Raw genomic sequence first — 19,165 nt, forward strand, 5'->3', positions numbered from 1 at the left:
TTTCTACTGAAGAGTTAATAAAACTTGAATAACTGTTGTGCATTGTTGATAAGGCACTGTGGGGTGCTCACATGATCACGCCAAGACTCAAGCTTCCCCTAAATTTTTTTTTCAGGCCTTTTCTGCTTTGGGTTCCCCTCCACAACAATTCCCTTCTTCTTTCTCTCATCTCTCTCCCCTTTCCTTTTTCTTTTGCTTGTTATCTTTCTTTTGTTCATATTTCTGTGATACCCCTTGTGCTGTCTGGCTGTGTGCAGACAGCAATTCACGTCCCTTACCAGGTCCTGCTGTATCCTTCAGGACAAGGGATAACCCCACCTACATTTTTCTCTCGACGAAAAATTTTGAAATCTCTGCACATTTGAAGCCGTCATGGATCAGCAACGGTTTCTGCAGCAGCTCCAGATCGTTCTTAACCGTGAGTGACCCCATGGATTCTATGACGCGTCGCGTGTTCCGGAATTCATTGCTGACCCAAACTACAGCTACCCAGGGTAACGTGAAGGAGGCTACCGGAATTCTTCAACGTGAATACTACAAGCATCCCGAATCGCTTGTTCTCCTCATCCAGGTTGCAACTGGTCACGATGATGCTCAGCTGAGGCAGCTCGCTGCTGTCGAGGCCCGGTCTCTCGTCAGCAAGCACTGGGTTAAGGTGCAGGGAGACCAGAAGCCCGCCATCAGGGAACAGCTTCTGCGCTCTGGTGTCAGTGAGGCCAATGACCTCGTCCGCCACTCCGTCGCCCGTGTCATCTCTGCCGTTGCTAAGGTTGACCTGGAGGATGGCCAGTGGGCTGATCTGCCCAACTTCCTGATCCGTGCTGCCGACACTGGAAACAAGGATGAGCGTGCTGTGTCTCTATACATCCTGTTCACCATTCTCGAGACCTTGGGAGAGGGCTTCGAGGAGAAGTTCCAGGAGCTGTTCACCCTCTTCGGCAAGACCATTCGTGACCCCGAGAGCGCGGATGTCCGCATCAACACCCTGCTTGCCCTGAGCAAGCTGGCTATGTACCTCGACTCTGCCGAGAACATGGCCCCTGTGAAGGCTTTCCAGGACCTTGTTCCATCAATGGTCGCCGTCCTCAAGGACGCCATCGACCAACAGGAGGACGACCGCATCATGCAGGCCTTCGAGGTCTTCCAGACGATCCTCGGTTTCGACCCCGCTCTTTTGACTGTTCACCTGAAGGACCTCGTTGCCTTCATGAACGACATTGCTGCCAACACTGAAATTGACGACGACACCCGTACTCAGGCTATTAGCTTCCTGATGCAGACCGTTCAGTACCGCAAGCTCAAGATCCAGGGTATGCGTCTCGGTGAGCAGCTCGCCCGCACTGCTCTGCAGATCGTCACTGAACTTGGCGACGCCTCGCCCAACGATGACGATATCACCCCCGCGCGCTCTGCTCTTGGTCTTCTTGACATGCTGGCCCAGAGCCTTCCTCCCAGTCAGGTTGTTGTTCCCCTGCTCCAGGCCCTCGGCCAGTACTTCAACAACTCCAACCCTGACTACCGCCGTGCCGGTATCATGTCGCTAGGCATGGTGGTCGAGGGTGCTCCCGATTTCATCAGCACTCAGATGAAGGAGATCATGCCCATGGTTCTTCAGCTGCTTGCTGATGGTGAGCTCAAGGTTCGCCAGGCTTCTCTCCACGCCGTTGCCCGGTTGGCCGATGATCTCACCGAGGACCTTAACCGCGAGCACGAGAAGCTCATGCCTCTGCTCTTCAAGAACCTTGCCAGCGCTATGCAAGAGTCCAAGGGCGAGGAAGAAGGCCCTACCGTCGACATCATGAAGGCTGGTCTGAGTGCCATCGATGCTGTTGTTGATGGCCTCGACGAGAGGGAGGTTGCTCCTTACCAGAACGAGCTTGTCCCTATCCTTCACCAGCTCTTCAAGCACCCCAACTTCAGGATCAAGGGTCTCTCTGCCGGCGCTCTCGGCTCTCTTGCCTCTTCGTCCGGTGAGGCCTTCCTGCCATTCTTCGACGACTCCATGCATCTTCTTCAGGAATTTGCTGCCGTCAAGGACAGCGAGGAAGAACTTGACCTTCGTGCCAGCGTTACCGACGCCATGGGTGAGATGGCTGCTGCCGCTGGCCCTGAGCGTTACCAGCCTTACGTTGAGCCCCTCATGCGTGCTACTGAGGAGGCTCTCCACCTCGGCCACTCCCGTCTCAAGGAGAGCACTTACATTTTCTGGGGTGCCATGGCCAAGGTTTACGGTGAGCACTTTGCTACCTTCCTTGAGGGCGCTGTCAAGGGCTTGTTCAACTGCCTTGAGCAGGATGACGATGACCTTGAACTCTCTCTTGGCGAGGCTGCTAAGGATCTCATTGGCCAGGAGGTGACCGTTGCCGGCCGCAAGGTCAAGGTTGCCAGTGCTGAAGACGATGACGAAGAGCCCGTTGGCGAGGATGGCGAGATCGAAGACGTTGACGTTGACGAGGATGAGGATGACTGGGATGACATCACCGCCACCACCCCTCTGGCTCTTGAGAAGGAGATTGCCATTGAGATTATCGGTGACCTTGTTACCCACTCTCGCGGCGCCTATCTTCCCTACTTCGAGAAGACCGTCGAGACGGTTATGCCCCTTGCCGACCACCCTTATGAGGGTGTCCGTAAGGCTACCATCAGCACCATGCACCGCTCCTACGCCATGCTCTTCTCCATTGCTGAGGAGTCCGGGCAGATGGCCAAGTGGCAGCCCGGTCTTCCCCTCCAGGTCCAGCCCCCCAAGGAGGTCCAGAAGTTCGGTGAGATCCTTATGACCGCCACCATCAAGATGTGGACTGAAGAAGATGACCGGTACGTTTGATTTCCCCAGTTGTTTTATTTTACATGCACAGCACTATAAATTACCATGATGATACCACTCGTTTAACCCAGCTCACTTTGACACACAAGTTGTGATTGATGTGAAAGACGTTTATCTACTTCTGATTTATTTATGATTATACTTGATTTTATTTGGATGGTTGTTTGTGAACATCGCTAACCCGCCAAACCTAGGTCTACCGTTGCCGATATCAACCGCAACATGGCAGAGAACCTCCGATTCTGCGGTCCTGCTCTGATTGCCAACGAGACCACCCTTCACAACGTCATCCAGATGATCACCGACATCATCACCAAGAAGCACCCTTGCCAGCTTGAATTCACCGAGGATGATGAGGAGGCTAGCGAGGAGACTTCTGAGTTCGATTGGATCGTTGTTGACACCGCTCTCGATGTGGTCTCTGGTATGGCTGCCGCTCTCGGTGCAAGCTTTGCCGAGCTCTGGAAGGTCTTCGAGAAGACTGTTCTTCGCTATGCTGGCAGCACCGAGTCAATCGAGCGTGCCACCGCTGTCGGTGTTCTCGCTGAGTGCATTAGCGGCATGGGCGCTGCCGCTACCCAGTTCACCTCCTCCTTCCTGAAGCTCCTTGTCCACCGCCTGAGCGACGAGGACCCTCAGACCAAGTCCAACGCTGCTTACGCTGTCGGTCGTCTCGTCGAAAACTCCAACTCGGACGAGGTTGCCAAGGAGTTCCCTACTATCCTCAGCCGTCTCGAGCAGTGCCTGCACCAGGATGTCTCTCGTCTCCAGGACAATGCCACTGGCTGTCTTAGCCGCATGATCCTGAAGCACCGCGAGGGCGTTCCGATCAAGGATGTTCTTCCTGTCCTGGTTGGCATCCTCCCCCTCAAGAACGACTACGAGGAGAACGACCCTCTGTACCACATGATTTGCCAGCTGTATAAGTGGGAGGACGCCACCGTCCGCGAGCTCACTCCCCAGTTTCTCCCCATCTTCCAGTCTGTTCTCTGCGGTGATGCCGACCAGCTTGAGGACGAGCGCAGGGCCGAGCTCACCGAGCTTGTCAAGTGGCTGAACCAGATGCAGCCCGGTGCTGCCCCTTGGGCTGAGCAGCTGTAAGCTGTGATCTCACAGGCCTCGCCATTGATGAGTTACGGACGCGAATTAAAGTAATGGATAGACTGGAAATATTTTGGACGACTTCTAGATAGATACCCCCGGAGCGCCAGGCCGGCGAGCTTGTTGCGCGATGACCACGGACTGCCAGAGTGATGAATGGGCTATGGCAATGACTTATGATGGGAAGATAGCAACTAAAAGTTAACTTGACTGTATATACTGTTAGAAATTCATGGATAGCTTTGCTTGAATCCGCGCCACATTCGTGCTTTGTAGTCTCCGGATAGACGTGTACAGTGTACCTAAATGTACCCAACGGCGGTCGCGCTAGTATTAGCCAGTGCCTGCCAAGCTTGTGGGGACTGGAGAGACTTATAATTGTTGTGCTGCTGCCTGCGTCATCAGCCAACTCTTGACTCTTTTTTATACCCTCCCCATCATCGCAACCACATCAAGCCATAAACTTACCCATTCACTTTCCTCGAAAAACAAACAAACACAAAATGGGCTCCTCATCCCTCTCCACACCACTCAACTGGACCCTCCCGTCCTCGGGCTCCAGCTCCGGCTCCTCAATCAGCAAGCCCATCAAGACCGTCTCGAAACCATGCTTTGGGTGTGACTGCGGCGATGGAACAGAGTGCGATTGCTGCATTTGTACTGTTATGTGAATTAAATATGGTATGTTCTTCGCCTGTGGGATTTGCTGATTTGTTTAAATGAGAGTACTGACACTTGGTAAGGCCGTGATGGCAGCCTACGAGTGTGGCGGTGTGGGGGTCTTCTGTCGCTGCTTTGAGATGTGATGGGTTCAGACTCTCAGGGGTTCAGAGGGGTAACGAGCGTTGATGACTTGCTGGCGGAGTGGCTTTGTACATCGCTTTATTCGCTTTTCTTTTCAATCATTATATCCCTGTTCCTGATGTTACAATTTTGTTGAACGTTGGTGCTGGTTCCTGGCACCGAACAATTCATTTTTGGTTTTCTACCAAACAAGCTAAACAAGTATATTTCTTACGACGGCAAAATAGCCATTTCCAATGTAACAATGCTTCATGACTCGCTAATGTGAGATTGTCTGGCCTTGGACAGTTGAACCTTGAGGTCGAGGCTTCGGCGATATAGTGGAGATTCGCCGACTCCGCGGGTTGCCAATAGTTACTCGCAGCGCTTTTCCCTTGACAGTACCTTAGCTAATATGGATCTTAGGAACATTTGAACAGTCCTAATTTTATCTTTTAAAGAATCTTTGTTCATTTCATTATAGTTTGTGATAATTCCCATATATATATTTGCAGTGGAAATCGGACATGAAATAACACTATCCGGCCATAAAGATACCAGTTGACATTCAATATCCTTCTATATTGCTTATATGAAAACAATAAAGAATTTAAAGAGGACTAACTTCAGGAAGGAACATACCCACTACCTTTCCGAATCCTATCCCCGTATCTAAAAAAAATCCAAGGAAGTGGCGCAAATAGTACTCCTAGAAATCCAAGCAAACTGCCTGCCCAGCTGTAGCCAAGATTGTTGTACACTGTTCGTGGCGTCATTAGTTATGGACCGCAAATGATCTGAATGAACATCTTACTCGTAATTGTGAAAAGGGGAAACGAGCCTCCAAGTGTATACCGAAGGAACCCATTCGCAGCCAGCGCTGAAGCACCATAACGGCCGCCGTATACTGTTGTCAGATAGAGAACGCAAGATACCTAATAAAGTTGTTAACGAACCACTGAAGCGATTTATAAAAGTGTGAGAAAGTAGTCGTACGAAGATCAGAATGTTTGCACAACCAAACAGTGCTGTCGCTATTATTGAGACCATCCAATGGACACCAGGGCGCGCAGTCCAGGCAAACAAAAAGAGAGCAACCGGCATTAGGGGACTTCCCACCATTGCACCATACAGAAGTACTTCTGGGGGCTGAGACGTGTTATTATATGAGCGCGTAGACTGCTGTCGCTCGTGGACAAGATGTTCTATGAGGATTAATATGGTTGCTCCAAGAATACATCCAACAGCGATTCCGATAAAAACCAGCCCGCCTTTCCCAGAGGAGAATCCATAGACAGACCCATAGATGAGAGGAAATGACGCTAGGAAGCAGAATAGCACGGAGAAAGTAAAGGATGCGTAGAGCGAGAACAAACCCACGGCCGGCTCGCAGATGAGCATGTGCAGTGGCCGTGTGAGCGTAGCTGTGAGAAGTAGTTGTACTCCCGCGATGCCACTAGGTATAGGCTGTGGTGGTAGTGGCAAGCCTAACCTCTTCGCCTTCCTCCGAATAAGAGGGCTTGCGTACGTTTCTTGAGCAAAGAGAGCAAATATCCATACTGCAGCTCCCAGAAATAAGGTCGTCCACTGTGACCAGCGCCAGCTTTTGTACTCGGCGACGAACCCCCCGACTAGAGATCCGAGCGCCGGCCCTAGAAATGCGGTGGACATGAATATGATTATGGCGCGGGAGGAAAGCTGACCAGCGCCCCAGATGTCCATGATTGTTCCTGCGCCGACAGCCAGGGGCGAGGCACCTATGAGGCCTGCGAAGAAGCGGCAGATGAGCAGAGTTGCTAGGTTGTTCGCAAATCCCGCCCCGAGTATGAATAACAGGGATATTGGTGACATGAGTAGGTAGATAAGACGGCGGCCAAAGACTTCACTTATTGGCGCTGAGATCATAGGGCCAAATGCGAGGCCATAGACGTATAGACTGAAGGGCAGAAGGGACATGGTCGTGGTAGTCTGGAAATATTCCTGGACTTTGGCATGGGAAGGAGTGTAGACTGCGAGCCCGAACGAACTGTATTGGTTAGTATGCAGAGGATCAACAGTATCAGGTGGACCAACATGAGGAAGCAGAGTAGAGAGGGAACCGCTGTGTTGTATATCTTCTTTGGAAACGTCCAGTTGTGAGCATTTGCAGGGTCCCTCGACCAATCCAGTTCAAGTGCACTGGGTGAGTACATGGTAGCAACTGAATTGAGAAAAGAAGCCTGACCTAACAACACCTCAGCTAATTTATATCTTCTGCTCAACCTTAACCGGGCAGTATACAGGGCTCGGACCCACCATATCGGCGACTGGTGGAGACGCCCAGACTGGATCTGGCACATTAAAGACTGTTGCATATCCTGAATGCTTCACTTTCTACCATCTCATAGCCGATCTATGAAACAGTATGATGTTCAGTCCATGCGCATTACTGGTCACGTGTAGACGCTCTCTTGGTCTCGTTTCTTCTTCTCTTCCTCATTTCGCTCCTCTCCGTCCTCTGCTCCCGCGATGGAGTCAACTCCCACTCAAGTGGCATGCCTGAACTGCCGAGAGAAACATCTCAAATGCGACGGAGATACATCTGGATGTGCGAGATGTGCTTCTTTGAATCTCTCTTGTCAATTCGTCGCTTCGCGTCGCGGCCGCAAGACTCGTCCCGGCCCATACCATATCCCACAAGCTCCTAGTCTCGAAAACTACATATCCACCCCTGGAGCGATAACACCTCTTTTACCTCTAGACGATATTCTTGAGGAATCCGGAACTGTCACTGTTCCACGATCTGTCGACCGGCAAGACCTTAATATTCATCTCATCTCTTCGTACTACTTGAATTACCATGCAGCCCATCCATTTCTTCCTCCCTTCCAATCATTCTTGAAGTCGAATCCCCCAAAGTGCCTTATTGATGTCATTGAATTCGCCAGCTCTCAATATCTTTCCGCCCACTATGCGGTAGACACCACCGACCTGCTGATATCCTCGGTTGGCGAAGCTGCTCTTAGTGTGGAGAAAGTTCAGTCCTTTTTACTCTTGCCAATAGTGTGCCATGGGCGCCAAAATCCGGAGAAAGCAAAAGCATGCCTCTCCTGGGCAATTAAGGGAAGTCTGGACCTTGGCATGCACCAAAGGCAGTTCTCTGATGATATAGTTTTACAAGACACTGCACGAGCGGAAAGTATCCGGCGAACCTGGTGGGAAATACTTGTTATTGACACCCTTCTTGCTGCTCTACAGATTGGGGGCTCGCTGCAGGTTGATGTTGGAGAGTACCCAGACGTGCCTCTTCCATGTGCGGAGAACGACTATAGTGACGCCTACATAGGAAGCCCCCCGATCTGCCTGCATGACCTCGAGAGGCAACTCCTCCCACATGAAGAGGGAGACTTTTCTTCGCTGGCTTACAGGGTCGAAGCGGCCATCATGCTTCGAAAATGTCTACTGGTAACTGAGGCGCGGACTTCGCACCAAGCGTTGGACATCCTCGATGCATCAATAGCTGGCTGGTTTCATCGAATACCGAAGTCTAAACGGGCAATCTTCGACAATACAGGCGAGATTGACCGCCCGATGTTCCAAGCTATGATGATTATGCACTGCGCTTCCATCTACCTGCATTATCCGAGATCGTATCTTCCCTCCTTTCTTCCGTCCGCCAACCAAGTAATTTGTTATCAGCCCCTCGGCTCCTCCGTGTCAGCAAACCCCTTGATGCATGAAGCAAAAGTAGCGAGTTCAGCTGTCAGCGTATCCAAACTTGCTTCACTGTCGACATCAACCACTTTTCATACTCCGTTTTTCGCATGCGCCATGGTTTTGAGCTCCGTCATACAGCTGGCTGTTCTGTCTGCTGACTGGTTGCCGTCATTCGGAGCAAACTGGCAGTATGTGGGTTTGAATATTGGGGTCCTTAACTCGATGGGAGACACCTGGGAGATTGCGCGCGTTTCGATGCGACGGATACGTGAGATGACCAGTGGGGTCCTGGACACGCCAACTGGTGACTCAGGAGCAGTGCTTGATGTTCTTGACCTACAACCATAATGACCTGGTTTCCATCAAAGAAATTTTGCGCCATTGCCCCAACCGCAATGAAATCTAGCCTATCTACTATTGTCCACGCAAAGCTGCCTCAGACACCCATGGTGAATCCTGCCTCGCTGGTGATATCTCCCGATTCGTGGATGAAAGTCATTGCTCCAGTATAATGGGCACTTCCTTCGACCCGGACTATAACCGCAGGCCAAATATCGTTATTGAAACCCGTTACACTTGTGATCTTTTCCATAATAGTACCCACAAATGCGCCAGTTCCAAATTGATTTGATACAAGAGAGTTATATGCCCACCGTTGTCCGGGGCTCCTGAGTTGCTTTGCATGAGCGAGTGCCATCCGAGCTGTCACACAGGACCCCGTTGGCGACCGATCAACCTGGTCACTATCTCCAAAGAAGCATACGCCTGTTTCCGCACCCTCGCTGCCGTCCGGTCGGTGCCCAGCCTTCGAATCGACCACCATAACACTGTACAGGAACGAGAGTCTCTTGTCATCTGCACGTTGCAATGCCGTAACCACAGCAGGATGCACCGATAGGTACCTCTTCAGCCTTCTTGCCGCGGCTGACATGGCCTTCATCTCTTGGCTATCACCCCTCAACCCATTCTCAAATCCCATCTCCCTAGCCTCAACCAGGGCATAGAAAGCTCCCCCGTAGCTGATGTCAACCGTAATACTCTTTTTCTCCCCCAACTCGACCCACCGCACCTCTGCTGGGATCTCCACCTCAATACCCAGCCTAGCAGCATATCCGGGCGTTGAGAGAAATGAAACGCCTCGAGTACCATCCGACTTGACCGTCCCATCTTCGCCAACAACAACGGGAACAGAAACCGTGACAACCCCACAAGGTGCATGGATTTTAACCTCCACCTTCCTGTTTTCAATATCGACCACCAATTCATCTCTTTTCGGGAACACATTCAAGTCCCTGGTATCGACCAGAAACCTCCCCAATCCGATGGTCGCGTGCCCGCACATTGTTGAAAAGCCGCCCGCGTGCGTGAACAGAACCCCGATATGCGCGTCCCCACTACGCACGAGCTCCGTCTCGGGAATTAGAATGGCACCATACATATCGCTATGTCCGCGGGGTTCTAACATCAAGCGCTTTCGAATATGGTCATGGTACGCCTGGGCCTGATCGCGTTTGTCGAGAAGTGTTGTGCCATCCAAGCGGGGGAACCCGGAGTAGACAATCCGGGTAGGCTCGCCGGTTGTATGCATGTCGATGCATTTTATTGTCGAGGGGCGGTTCACGAAGGATGCGGCGATGTCCATGCTTGCGGTAGTATGAAGAGGATAGTAAATATAAATTGGGATTTGGAGGGAGTTTGGTGTCACCCGCAGGCTGGTGGGGTTGTTATCTATAAGGCGCCCGGAACCCTGCTCCGAGTCTGCACCCACTCTCAACTTTGAACATCGGAAGGACAATCCGGAAATATTGTACCTTGCTGCTAGGGAACATACGCCTTCAGACGCTATAAGCCTATAATGGCCTTTTTTCCACTCGGGCTATTTCGCTCCCTTGCTTGTGTTGTGGTCTCGCTTCATAGTACATGCTGCACTCCACAGTGAAATCGATCCATGTTGGGCAGCTATTATAGTAAGACGGTAGGACGTCTGCTGTACGGATACTGCCAACTACCAATTACCTTATTTCCTACAGTGAGCTAGGTACTAGATCGGTGAACAATGCGGTGCTGCTGCCCGTATAGGCGGGATCACATGGCCTCCGACACGAACAAGCAACAGCCTGACGAATCGACGATCTGCTGAGCCTCTCACGAGCCGCTGTCGCCTGGCGCTTGTCGACCGCAGCCACTTTGCTGACGCCGATCGGACGTCCCTCATCCTGGACCTCTGCTCTTCTTTGTCTTGCTCATCTGTCTGGCGTGCATCTCAATGACTTTGTTCTGACTCTGCACTCTGCACCCCCGCAACAATGTCCAAGCGCCGGTCCTCAACCGGACTGCCCCCAAATTTCCGATACCCACTGATTACTCCCGACAATGAGCGCGACTCCTTCATCGACTATGACGCCTACGATGACGACGCTGGCCGCTCGCGCGACCACCTGATCCATCCAACCTACCAACCCCGCGACCTCAGCCCCGCGCCCCAGGTTGTACGAGTCGCCAAGCAGCCCGAGATGATAAGAAAGCAATCGTTGCGCCCGTTCTCCGGCGACTGGGGCACATTCGAGCAAGTCGCTCGCACGGGCAACGACCCAAACTCAAGAGTCCCAGGCTCGTTCCAAGACACAGACGCAGAAGACGATATAACCATGGGGCCCGAGGTATTCGAAGCTGTTCCGCGCAATAACGTCTATTCGCGTTCCGCTGAGATCGCGGCCGCCGACTTGTACTCGGACGAGTCCGACGAGAATTTGGATTTCGGACCTGATGAGCCTCTCGTGTTCCCGCAGCTTCCATTGGAGGATGTTGTTCTTGAGGTTTCTTATATCTTGCGCACGAGGTCTAGCCCGCCCAGTGAGGGGTTCGCGTATGTGTTTTCGGACCCCACCGGGCACAATAAGGTCTATCAGATCGGTAGCGCGAAGAAGGTCTCGCAGCGGACCAACGAGCATCGCAATATCTGCAATCTTTCTTACTTCCGAGCGCAGAAAAAGCCCGCTAGTCCTCTTCGACAGTATAAGCGGCTTGAAAAGCTGGCGCAGGCGGAGCTTATCAACATGAGCTATGACCCTAACTGTGTCTGTGACGCAAAGCAGCGGCAGTGCTTCTGGGGGAAAGAGCAGACGGCTTTTGATATTCTGGATTTCTGGTCGAAGTGGCTTGTCAAGAACTCCCCTTACGATAAGAATGGCCACCTTCTGCCATTTTGGGAGCAACGACTTCGACTCTTCGAAGCCAACATTCCAAAATATTTTGATTGCCAGGGGTCGAAATGTATCAAGCGAACGACGGATACGGTTGCTTGCCCGATATGCATCCGAACCGGATGGAGAGCATGGGCTGAGCCCTCAGGGCGCGATAGAATCGAATTCGCCTCACAGGCGCAGATCGGGAATCCCTGGGCTAACAAAGCCCTACTTTACTTGCACCAATACATCCCCATCGAGGACCACGTTTGGGAGACAATTATTGAGGGCATGTCTCGCGCGGCAACTATGACCGAGCAGTTCAAGAACCCAACGTTGCTTCTCAACCTGCTGTACATCAGGCTTCTCTTACCCATGATCTGGTCTACGTTCTTCACTAGGAGCTCCTATATATCCTTCATTGGGATGATGGAAATCTTGCTCTTTTCCGGCTTCTATCTCCTCGTGAGGCTAGAGCTTGCTCATCTCTCAGGGAAACGACGTACAACAGATAGACCAGGCAAAGACAACCGTGCGGTGCGCCGAAAGGCGCTCCCATCTACTTCGGAAAAACGCGTTGATGAAGTGATCGGCAGCAAATCTACAAGGGAGCTAAGAGTTGTTGAAATACCGGAGGACAGCGTACCAACCATGCTGAAGCAAGCGACGGCATCGAGTTCGGAAAAAGCCTCCGGCAAGAAAAAGGAACCGGTGTCAGTGCTTTTCCCTGGCGAAGCTGCTGCGCGGCTTAAAAGGCTTAAGCCTGGCAGACGGAGAAGCGATTTTGTTTGAAACAAACGCCCTGGTGTTCTCGGTGTTCATCTCTGCTCTATGTTTCTGTTCTACCCTCTGTACCATTCGTATCGTCGTCTTCTCTGTTGATCGGAGAGCGATAGCCGAGATGCACAGTATGTTGCATTTATTATTTCTTTCGCTCTGTATTTACGTGTATATGCTCTGTGTATACCCCCTGTTGTTATGCCTTTGATGATTGGATGACTGGAGATACCTTGCATATGAAAAATCAGGTAGTTTGATATCTCAAATGAAGAGTACATACTAGACTTGTGTTCACTGTAACTCCCCTACAATCCCCTACAACAATCGTTTCATTCTAGAAGGCTTCCGCCTGTATAGATGCCTATCTCCGCTGACTAATAAGCTTATTTGCATGATTCTCGCCCAACCCTGTCTTTGTCAGCGGGGGGGCGATCGGAGGTAACAGGGCCGATCACCGACTCGCATCCCATCTCAGCTCACTTTTCATCATGCTCCCATCCTGTGCTGTATCATATCTCCTAGCTGTTCCTATAAATCTGGCACATCACAGCTTCTCGGTCTTTGAGACCTAACGCCCATGTACCCCTCGCCGAATTCCGCCGGGCGCTCGGACGAAGAGTCGCGGCAGCAGAGTAAGCGCACTGCCAGAGCCTGCGATGCCTGCTATAAGCGGAAGGTGCGGAAGCCGCGAAACCTGTATGAGTTCGGAGGTGGTACTGATATTCGCTTTGCAGATAAAATGTGATGCGGCGGTGCCGAAGTGTAACTGGTGTAGCCACCATGATACCCCATGTACTTTTGAGCGCAAGATTCGCCGGACGCGCAAGCGGGCTGGTGCTGCGAGGGAGTATGTATTCCCTTCCACTTGTCATTTGTGTGGAGCTCTCGAGTTTTGGTGGTCATGTACTGACCAAATGTCAGGTCTGCGGCTGCGCCAGGATCTCAACTTTCGGAACGGATTGCTAGGATTGAGAAGCTACTTTCCGAGAAGCTTCCGCAAGAACAGCCTGGTTAGTTGCGTCATGCAATTTTCATGGTGGAACGTCTGGGACTGATTTAGCATAGCTTCGCCTGCTCCGCAACAGCTGCAGTCTGTGACCAGCGGTCGTAAGTCGGACTATACGCCGAGTCCGCCTTCAATTTTACCATGCATTCAGCAATCATCTGCGTCTTCCTCGGTGCCACTGCATTTCGCCGGGAAAGAACTAGGTGCAATCAGCTTATTCACCGGTATTCCATTCCTCCTTCCTGAGGGGCAGGAATGGGTGCAATCACGAACGGGCCAGAAGCTTGCCTTTCAAGGGTTCACTTCGACCAGGGCTCCGTGGGAAAAGCAACGAGGGCAAAATTCGGGTACCATGCTAGCACACGTCCAGGCGCCCAACGCGTTTGACCTTCCCGATCGCGATCTTGTTGAATTGAACTTCGATGTTTATCGCACGTCTCTAATGCAGCGAGTCTTTCCGGTTGTTGATCCTGTGCTCTTTTGGATGACTATCAACTCTGCGTACAAGGAGCGGGATTCGGCGTCCGACAGTTCGCATGTCGGTTCAAAGGCATGTATCTTCGCCTTTTCAGCGTTTGTATCGATGTTGTGCAATCCGTGTCTCCTGAGTCAAGGGCGAAAAATGCCTTACTTTGATGAGGAAGCCTGTTCGGTGAAAGCGCGGTACCTTTTGTGTCAGGTTTTACAGGATCCTCCTACGTTAGATGGCTTACAGGCCGTTACAATGTTGGTATGTTCAGTTTGGCTCGCCATATTCATCCCGCTATATCATGTTTTATATCTAACTTGATTCCCCATTAGGCATTGTTGGAAATGGTCTCCGGCAACTTACAGTCTGCAAATTACTACGGCTCAATCTCGGCTCGCATGATATTCATGCTTGGGGGCCATATCTTCACCAACCAACATTCCTGGCTACCAAGATCATCGACAGATACCGACTCGAGGATCAAGGCGCACGTCCGGAATTTGTTCTGGCTCTGCTATACCATTGAGCAGGACGTCTCTTTGCGAACGGGACAAGCACAACTCTTTTCCGAGGACAACTGCGACCTGTCACTGCCCCCGGCCTACGTAGAGCAAATGTACGCCAGTTTAGAATACCATCATAACTCCACTAACCTACCCGAGAACCCAATATTTCCCATCGACCTACGACTCAGCGTCATCAAGGCGCGAGCATACAGCGCCCTTTACTCATTCAAAGCAATGAAGAAGACCGACGCAGAAATCCTAAAGGATATCCGTGAATTAGACGACGAGCTTGAGCGCTGGCGCCTTTCCGTCCCGCCAAAATGGAGACCAACCCTATCCTTCTCTCACGAAACACCCGACCCAAACTGCAACATGCACTCCGTCATTCTCCGCCTCAACTACCACCTCTGCATGACCATCATCCACCAGGCAAGCAGCCGCTGCAAGTCCTGGGCCACGCAGGGCTGCGTCATGGACGGTGTAAGCTCCAGCCTTGCACTCTCCGTCGAGGCAAGCCGCTCCACACTACTCTACCTCGAGACATCAGGACACGTCCTTGTCGATGGAGTTTTCTGGTACGTCCCACCCATCCCTCAATTTCGAATTTCCAGTATCATATAGCTAATACTAAGCTTATAGGATGCTAATATTCTACCCCATGTCCGCGCTCCTCGCCATCTTCTGCAACATTCTCCAACACCCAGCAGAGCCACAAGCATCCAAGGATCTGGCCCTCCTCAAGAGCGCAACAGGGATGCTAGAGCGTGTCTTCCTCCGACAGGCATTTTCAGTCAGCGAACTCCTGCATGTCCAGCTTGTGGCGGATTTCGTGAATGAGCTCTGTCGACTCGCGACTTGTGCTATGGATATGGCCTGGAAGGAGCGTACCAGTGGGACTGCTACACCGACTACTTAAGACGATTATATACCACGGGGTTTCTCACACATGGATTTGTTTAGGTTCTTGATCATGTAATAGAGGGGAGCAGCATTAGAGTTCGTTACGAAAGAGGCATTAAGCGCAGGCGCATGGTAATAGATAGAAGACAACGATTAAGACACGATAATACATATAAATATATTTTGGCTATCTAGAAGTACTAAAAGTATACAAGCTATGCTGCAGAATGCAGTCCTAATCCTAAGCAAGTCAGCAAGAATTCGACGAATATTCTCAAGATTTGCAAAAGCATGATGACAAGCTCAATTTCAGATAAATGAGGTAAGGATGCGCAGTTATCACCAAGGCATACAGAAGTATACTCAGATGGGGTTGAAACAAAGATAATAGGCATCAATCATCATAAGAGAGTGAGAGCTGTCGGGGATGTGCAGCAAACACACAAGGGATCGACTTACTCAATACGTTAGATCTCGATGAATAATGCAGGGCTGAGATAAATTGATCAATCGGAAGACAGCATTATGTCTGACCAAATCGCAATCATCGCTCGTGGCAAAATATTTGCGTGCAAAGTATGGTTTGTCGGGTTGCAGCGCTGTCAACAAAGCAACTTGCTCTGCAGAAAAATTTGGCGCGGTTTTTAAAGAAGCGAGATTAGTGCGGCACGTGATCAGCGGGTAAATTGATATTCCGGTCTATGGGACCATAGAGCTTCCATGATGATACAGGACGCGACCACAAATAAAGCAGCGCTTCGTTGGCGGGAACGTAGTTTTATTGACGTATATGTGGTGCCTTTTATGCCGTCCCGTCTTGTTGTCAACTGACGTTGAGTTCTTGGCTGCTTAAATCCGTCTACCTGGTGAGATGAGAGCCACGAAACTCAAGCTATAATCAAGCTCCTAGGCAAACGGCGCATGCGTTGTTTCAACTTTCCAAGTGCCGTATATCGACCAATTCGCGTAATGGAACCATATATGAAAAGGTTATGGGCGATTGCTTCGGCGCAGTTTTCGAATCAACTGTCGACCTTGCCATCGATAATATCCCACAGAAGTCGGGAGTCCTCAGTAGCTCGCTCTTTCAATTTCACGGCCTTCTTGTCGTCTTCAATGGCGGGACTAACAGTAGATCCCACGTCGGCACCTTCGGCGGCCAACTGGTCCAAGGTGACGTTGAGTTCTCCTTTCAGCTTGTCCATTTGCTGTATCTCCTCCTTTGTGCGGCTCAGCTGTTCCTCCATCATCATAATTAGGGATTCGCGGGCCTGGTGCGGTCGGTATAAATTAAGCAGGTGGTGGGCGTTGATGAACAGATTGCGGATGTCTTCAATCTTCGGCTCAAATTGTTCTGGGGTTTCGGAGAGAATCCCGGTGAATTCTAAAAAGTTGAGCAGTAGTGACTTGCTGATTTTGAGGAGATAGTATGCGTGGTTTAGCGGCTGTTCAGGCTGTGACGGGGGCTCGCCATTCGCGCCAGGTTTGGGGGAGGACGGATATAACTGGGTAATGCCCTGGTCTTCAAGCGAGGGGAGGGCGGTCGAAAGCTAGATAACAATTGTTAGGTCGACAATAATAAGTAGAAAAGAAGCTGCGCCTTACACTTTGCAGTTCTCCAAAGACACTGTATTGCTCTGAGGGGATCTCTGGAGGCACAAGAAAATGCAGCTCTTGGGGTAGTGTCAAAGAGCGCAATTCTTTTGCTGTCCAGACCTTCTTGTGCGGTTTGCCATCTTCCCCCTTAGATGCTTCCTTTTTGATCTGCTCTAGCTTCCGCACGTTTTCAGGCGTGAAGTGCTTCCAAAGGGGCGGTGGAGGAGCGAACGCGGTGTTGAGAGGTCTTCCGGCTTCAGCCATGGCAGGCTGTTCCTTGGCAGCAAATTGCGGTTTAAATAGCTGCGTCAGTGAAAAATCGTACGATGCGATGGGTGTTTAGAGGACGCAGATCGCAGAAAGTGAGAAGTATGAAGGTCGGGCAGAGAGTTGTGGCTGGCAATTGCGGAGAATCGGAGGGGATGTCAGTCAGTCAGTTGGCGGTGGCCCGAGCTCACCACCTTCTGAAACAATCAAGCCAATTCACCGTTCCCCCTTCAAGGAACACTGCGATTCGACACTCGAGGAGCTCGACTCCCATGACATTCGTTATCCTTTAAGAATTGCAAAAATGGCCCGCAGCGGATTGCCTGCCGGGTCAACGATCGCTTCGTCTCCGGTGACAGGAGCCCTGTCGCGTGTCTTCTTGCGATCATATCCGCTCGTCGATGTTATCGGTCTCGTCTGCATTATAGCCTGTTGGATTCTGGTATGTCTTCAATCAGTTAGTAAAGTCATTAGGGGAGGCCGGTGTTGACTATTTCTCCCACTATAGATTCAGATAGTTGTGACTCCCTTCCACCGAATGTTCGCTCTCGACAACCAAGCTATTCAGTACCCATTTGCGACAGTCGAGCGAGTTCCCGTTTGTCAGTATATCCAGATGACGCATTGTACCAATATTTTACTAATTGAGACGTATTCGCCTCGCAGTGTGGTCTATTGTCTATGCCGGAGTTATCCCATTTCTCATTCTCCTGGTCTGGGCCGCCTTAGTTCGGCCCAGTCCACATAAAGTCCAAGTGACATTTCTCGGTTTTCTCACGGCGATTATGCTCACCTCGCTTCTCACCGACATCATAAAGAATGCGGTTGGCCGACCGCGTCCTGATTTGATTTCCCGTTGCATGCCTAGGAGAGGCACCCCAGAGAGCAAGCTTGTCCTATGGACCGTTTGCACTCAATCCAACGAGCACATTCTACAGGAGGGATGGAGGAGCTTCCCAAGTGGTCACAGCAGCTTCTCATTTGCTGGACTAGGATATCTGTCCTTGTAAGTTTGGGTTAGGCTTGAAGGTCACACATCTACTAACAACATGAGCCAGATTCTTCTCTGGCCAGATGCACGTATTCAGGCCTAGGACAGATCTATGCCGCTGTCTTTTGGTATTGATACCGATCATTTCTGCTCTTATGGTTGCAATCTCTCGCCTGGCAGATTATCGGCACGACGTTTACGATGTGACATCTGGTACCATCCTCGGCTCGGTGGTTGCCTACTTCTGTTATCGACGCTACTTCCCGCCTTTGCGGTCTTTAGGATGCGATACCCCGTACAGTAAGGATGACTTTGACCCCGAGGGCTTCTCTAGGGTTCCCGATGACGAAGAACAACTATTATCAGGCCGCAGGGGCCAGACCTGGTCAGGGGAGGAATCTTACCAACTTCAAGAAATGACCGCCGTACAAAATAGGTAGGGAACTCACATATATATACTTTGTACTATTACGATGGGCTGGATTCGCAGTTTGAGCGGCAAGCGGGTTAGTGAAGCATGTGACTTTTATCATTATGATACCCTTTAGCTATGCAAGCTATCATTGTTTCTGGAATTGTTCCACGCTCCAAGCACATCTTATGTCTGGATGTGTGCTATAGTATCTATATATTTACGTACTTGGCTCGGGGAAGGCCGCAAATATTGATAACCATTCCGCGTTAACATGCGACCGAATATATACGCACTCCAGCCCTATATATTGCAATTAGGGTACAGCCGACGGTGTGGCTGTAATAAAGTTCTTCGACGGTCTAAAATCGGGGCTCGGGTTATTAAATCCACGGGAAAATCCTCGANGAAGAGATGAAGTCTCTCTCCAGCAGCATTCATTGATATGTGGAGAGCATGTGGGTTCCGGTAGATTTGAAGGCGATTCATTGCCGACTCCTCCAAGAACGGACAACAAGACATGCCCTCCAGCTGCCCGCCCTGATCGACGTCAGCCTCCAGCGCGCAGTGAACTCAAGCCCCGCCCCCACAACTTGGTGCTCTGGTTGCGGGGAGTTTCCGCCCTTGGATGCCATCCACTGCAGTC

The 19,165-nt window shown here is 51.0% G+C and overlaps 7 protein-coding genes across 7 annotated transcripts; 4 read left to right on the top strand and 3 right to left on the bottom strand.

Moving 5' to 3' along the window:
* The first annotated feature begins 137 nt into the window (after positions 1 to 137).
* Positions 138 to 4,190, top strand: ASPSYDRAFT_39293 (putative importin beta-4 subunit). Its single transcript, XM_040845870.1, has 3 exons — positions 138 to 418; positions 486 to 2,817; positions 3,022 to 4,190. The coding sequence occupies exons 1-3, from the start codon at positions 373 to 375 to the stop codon at positions 3,926 to 3,928; spliced, it is 3,285 nt and encodes a 1,094-aa protein (XP_040708364.1). The 5' UTR covers positions 138 to 372; the 3' UTR covers positions 3,929 to 4,190.
* Positions 4,191 to 5,337: 1,147 nt separating this feature from the next.
* Positions 5,338 to 6,903, bottom strand: ASPSYDRAFT_140664 (MFS transporter; the record flags this gene model as incomplete). The annotated part of the gene is made up of 4 exons (XM_040841069.1): positions 5,338 to 5,471; positions 5,526 to 5,646; positions 5,708 to 6,737; positions 6,785 to 6,903. 4 exons carry the CDS (start codon positions 6,901 to 6,903, stop codon positions 5,338 to 5,340), a joined length of 1,404 nt encoding a protein of 467 aa, XP_040708365.1.
* Positions 6,904 to 7,219: 316 nt separating this feature from the next.
* ASPSYDRAFT_84559 (Zn(II)2Cys6 transcription factor) lies at positions 7,220 to 8,755 on the top strand (the record flags this gene model as incomplete). Its single annotated transcript, XM_040851368.1, has 1 exon — positions 7,220 to 8,755. The coding sequence occupies one exon, from the start codon at positions 7,220 to 7,222 to the stop codon at positions 8,753 to 8,755; it is 1,536 nt and encodes a 511-aa protein (XP_040708366.1).
* Positions 8,756 to 8,799: 44 nt separating this feature from the next.
* Positions 8,800 to 10,407, bottom strand: ASPSYDRAFT_333985 (putative proline racemase). Its single transcript, XM_040845082.1, has 2 exons — positions 10,219 to 10,407; positions 8,800 to 10,165 (listed from the first exon to the last, which is right to left on the bottom strand). Exon 2 carries the CDS (start codon positions 10,047 to 10,049, stop codon positions 8,844 to 8,846), a length of 1,206 nt encoding a protein of 401 aa, XP_040708367.1. The 5' UTR covers positions 10,050 to 10,165; positions 10,219 to 10,407; the 3' UTR covers positions 8,800 to 8,843.
* Positions 10,408 to 10,713: 306 nt separating this feature from the next.
* ASPSYDRAFT_54046 (putative C6 transcription factor) lies at positions 10,714 to 15,269 on the top strand (the record flags this gene model as incomplete). The annotated part of the gene is made up of 7 exons (XM_040848785.1): positions 10,714 to 12,268; positions 12,939 to 13,048; positions 13,107 to 13,219; positions 13,294 to 13,382; positions 13,438 to 14,108; positions 14,180 to 14,928; positions 14,993 to 15,269. The coding sequence occupies 7 exons, from the start codon at positions 10,714 to 10,716 to the stop codon at positions 15,267 to 15,269; spliced, it is 3,564 nt and encodes a 1,187-aa protein (XP_040708368.1).
* A 1,006-nt stretch (positions 15,270 to 16,275) lies between these two features.
* med7 (mediator complex subunit MED7) lies at positions 16,276 to 17,113 on the bottom strand (the record flags this gene model as incomplete). Its single annotated transcript, XM_040841169.1, has 2 exons — positions 16,276 to 16,803; positions 16,859 to 17,113. 2 exons carry the CDS (start codon positions 17,111 to 17,113, stop codon positions 16,276 to 16,278), a joined length of 783 nt encoding a protein of 260 aa, XP_040708369.1.
* Positions 17,114 to 17,326: 213 nt separating this feature from the next.
* ASPSYDRAFT_193067 (phosphatase PAP2 family protein) lies at positions 17,327 to 18,802 on the top strand. Its single transcript, XM_040843666.1, has 4 exons — positions 17,327 to 17,558; positions 17,625 to 17,718; positions 17,783 to 18,122; positions 18,175 to 18,802. The coding sequence occupies exons 1-4, from the start codon at positions 17,421 to 17,423 to the stop codon at positions 18,545 to 18,547; spliced, it is 945 nt and encodes a 314-aa protein (XP_040708370.1). The 5' UTR covers positions 17,327 to 17,420; the 3' UTR covers positions 18,548 to 18,802.
* The last annotated feature ends 363 nt before the right edge of the window (positions 18,803 to 19,165 follow it).

This window comes from Aspergillus sydowii, assembly GCF_001890705.1.
Source record: "Aspergillus sydowii CBS 593.65 unplaced genomic scaffold ASPSYscaffold_1, whole genome shotgun sequence".
NCBI lineage: Eukaryota > Fungi > Ascomycota > Eurotiomycetes > Eurotiales > Aspergillaceae > Aspergillus > Aspergillus sydowii.

What these genes read in the sequence shown, in the direction of transcription:
- ASPSYDRAFT_39293 (XM_040845870.1), top strand. Translation starts at nt 373, where the DNA reads ATGGATCAGCAACGGTTTCTGCAGCAGCTCCAGATCGTTCTTAACC. An exon ending in GCTCCAGATCGTTCTTAACC is followed by an intron (nt 419 to 485) that starts GTGAGTGACCCC and finishes CCCAAACTACAG; the next exon opens with CTACCCAGGGTAACGTGAAG. An exon ending in TGGACTGAAGAAGATGACCG is followed by an intron (nt 2,818 to 3,021) that starts GTACGTTTGATT and finishes CGCCAAACCTAG; the next exon opens with GTCTACCGTTGCCGATATCA.
- ASPSYDRAFT_333985 (XM_040845082.1), bottom strand. Translation starts at nt 10,049, where the DNA reads ATGGACATCGCCGCATCCTTCGTGAACCGCCCCTCGACAATAAAATGC.
- ASPSYDRAFT_193067 (XM_040843666.1), top strand. Translation starts at nt 17,421, where the DNA reads ATGGCCCGCAGCGGATTGCCTGCCGGGTCAACGATCGCTTCGTCTCCG. An exon ending in TTATAGCCTGTTGGATTCTG is followed by an intron (nt 17,559 to 17,624) that starts GTATGTCTTCAA and finishes CTCCCACTATAG; the next exon opens with ATTCAGATAGTTGTGACTCC. An exon ending in GGACTAGGATATCTGTCCTT is followed by an intron (nt 18,123 to 18,174) that starts GTAAGTTTGGGT and finishes AACATGAGCCAG; the next exon opens with ATTCTTCTCTGGCCAGATGC.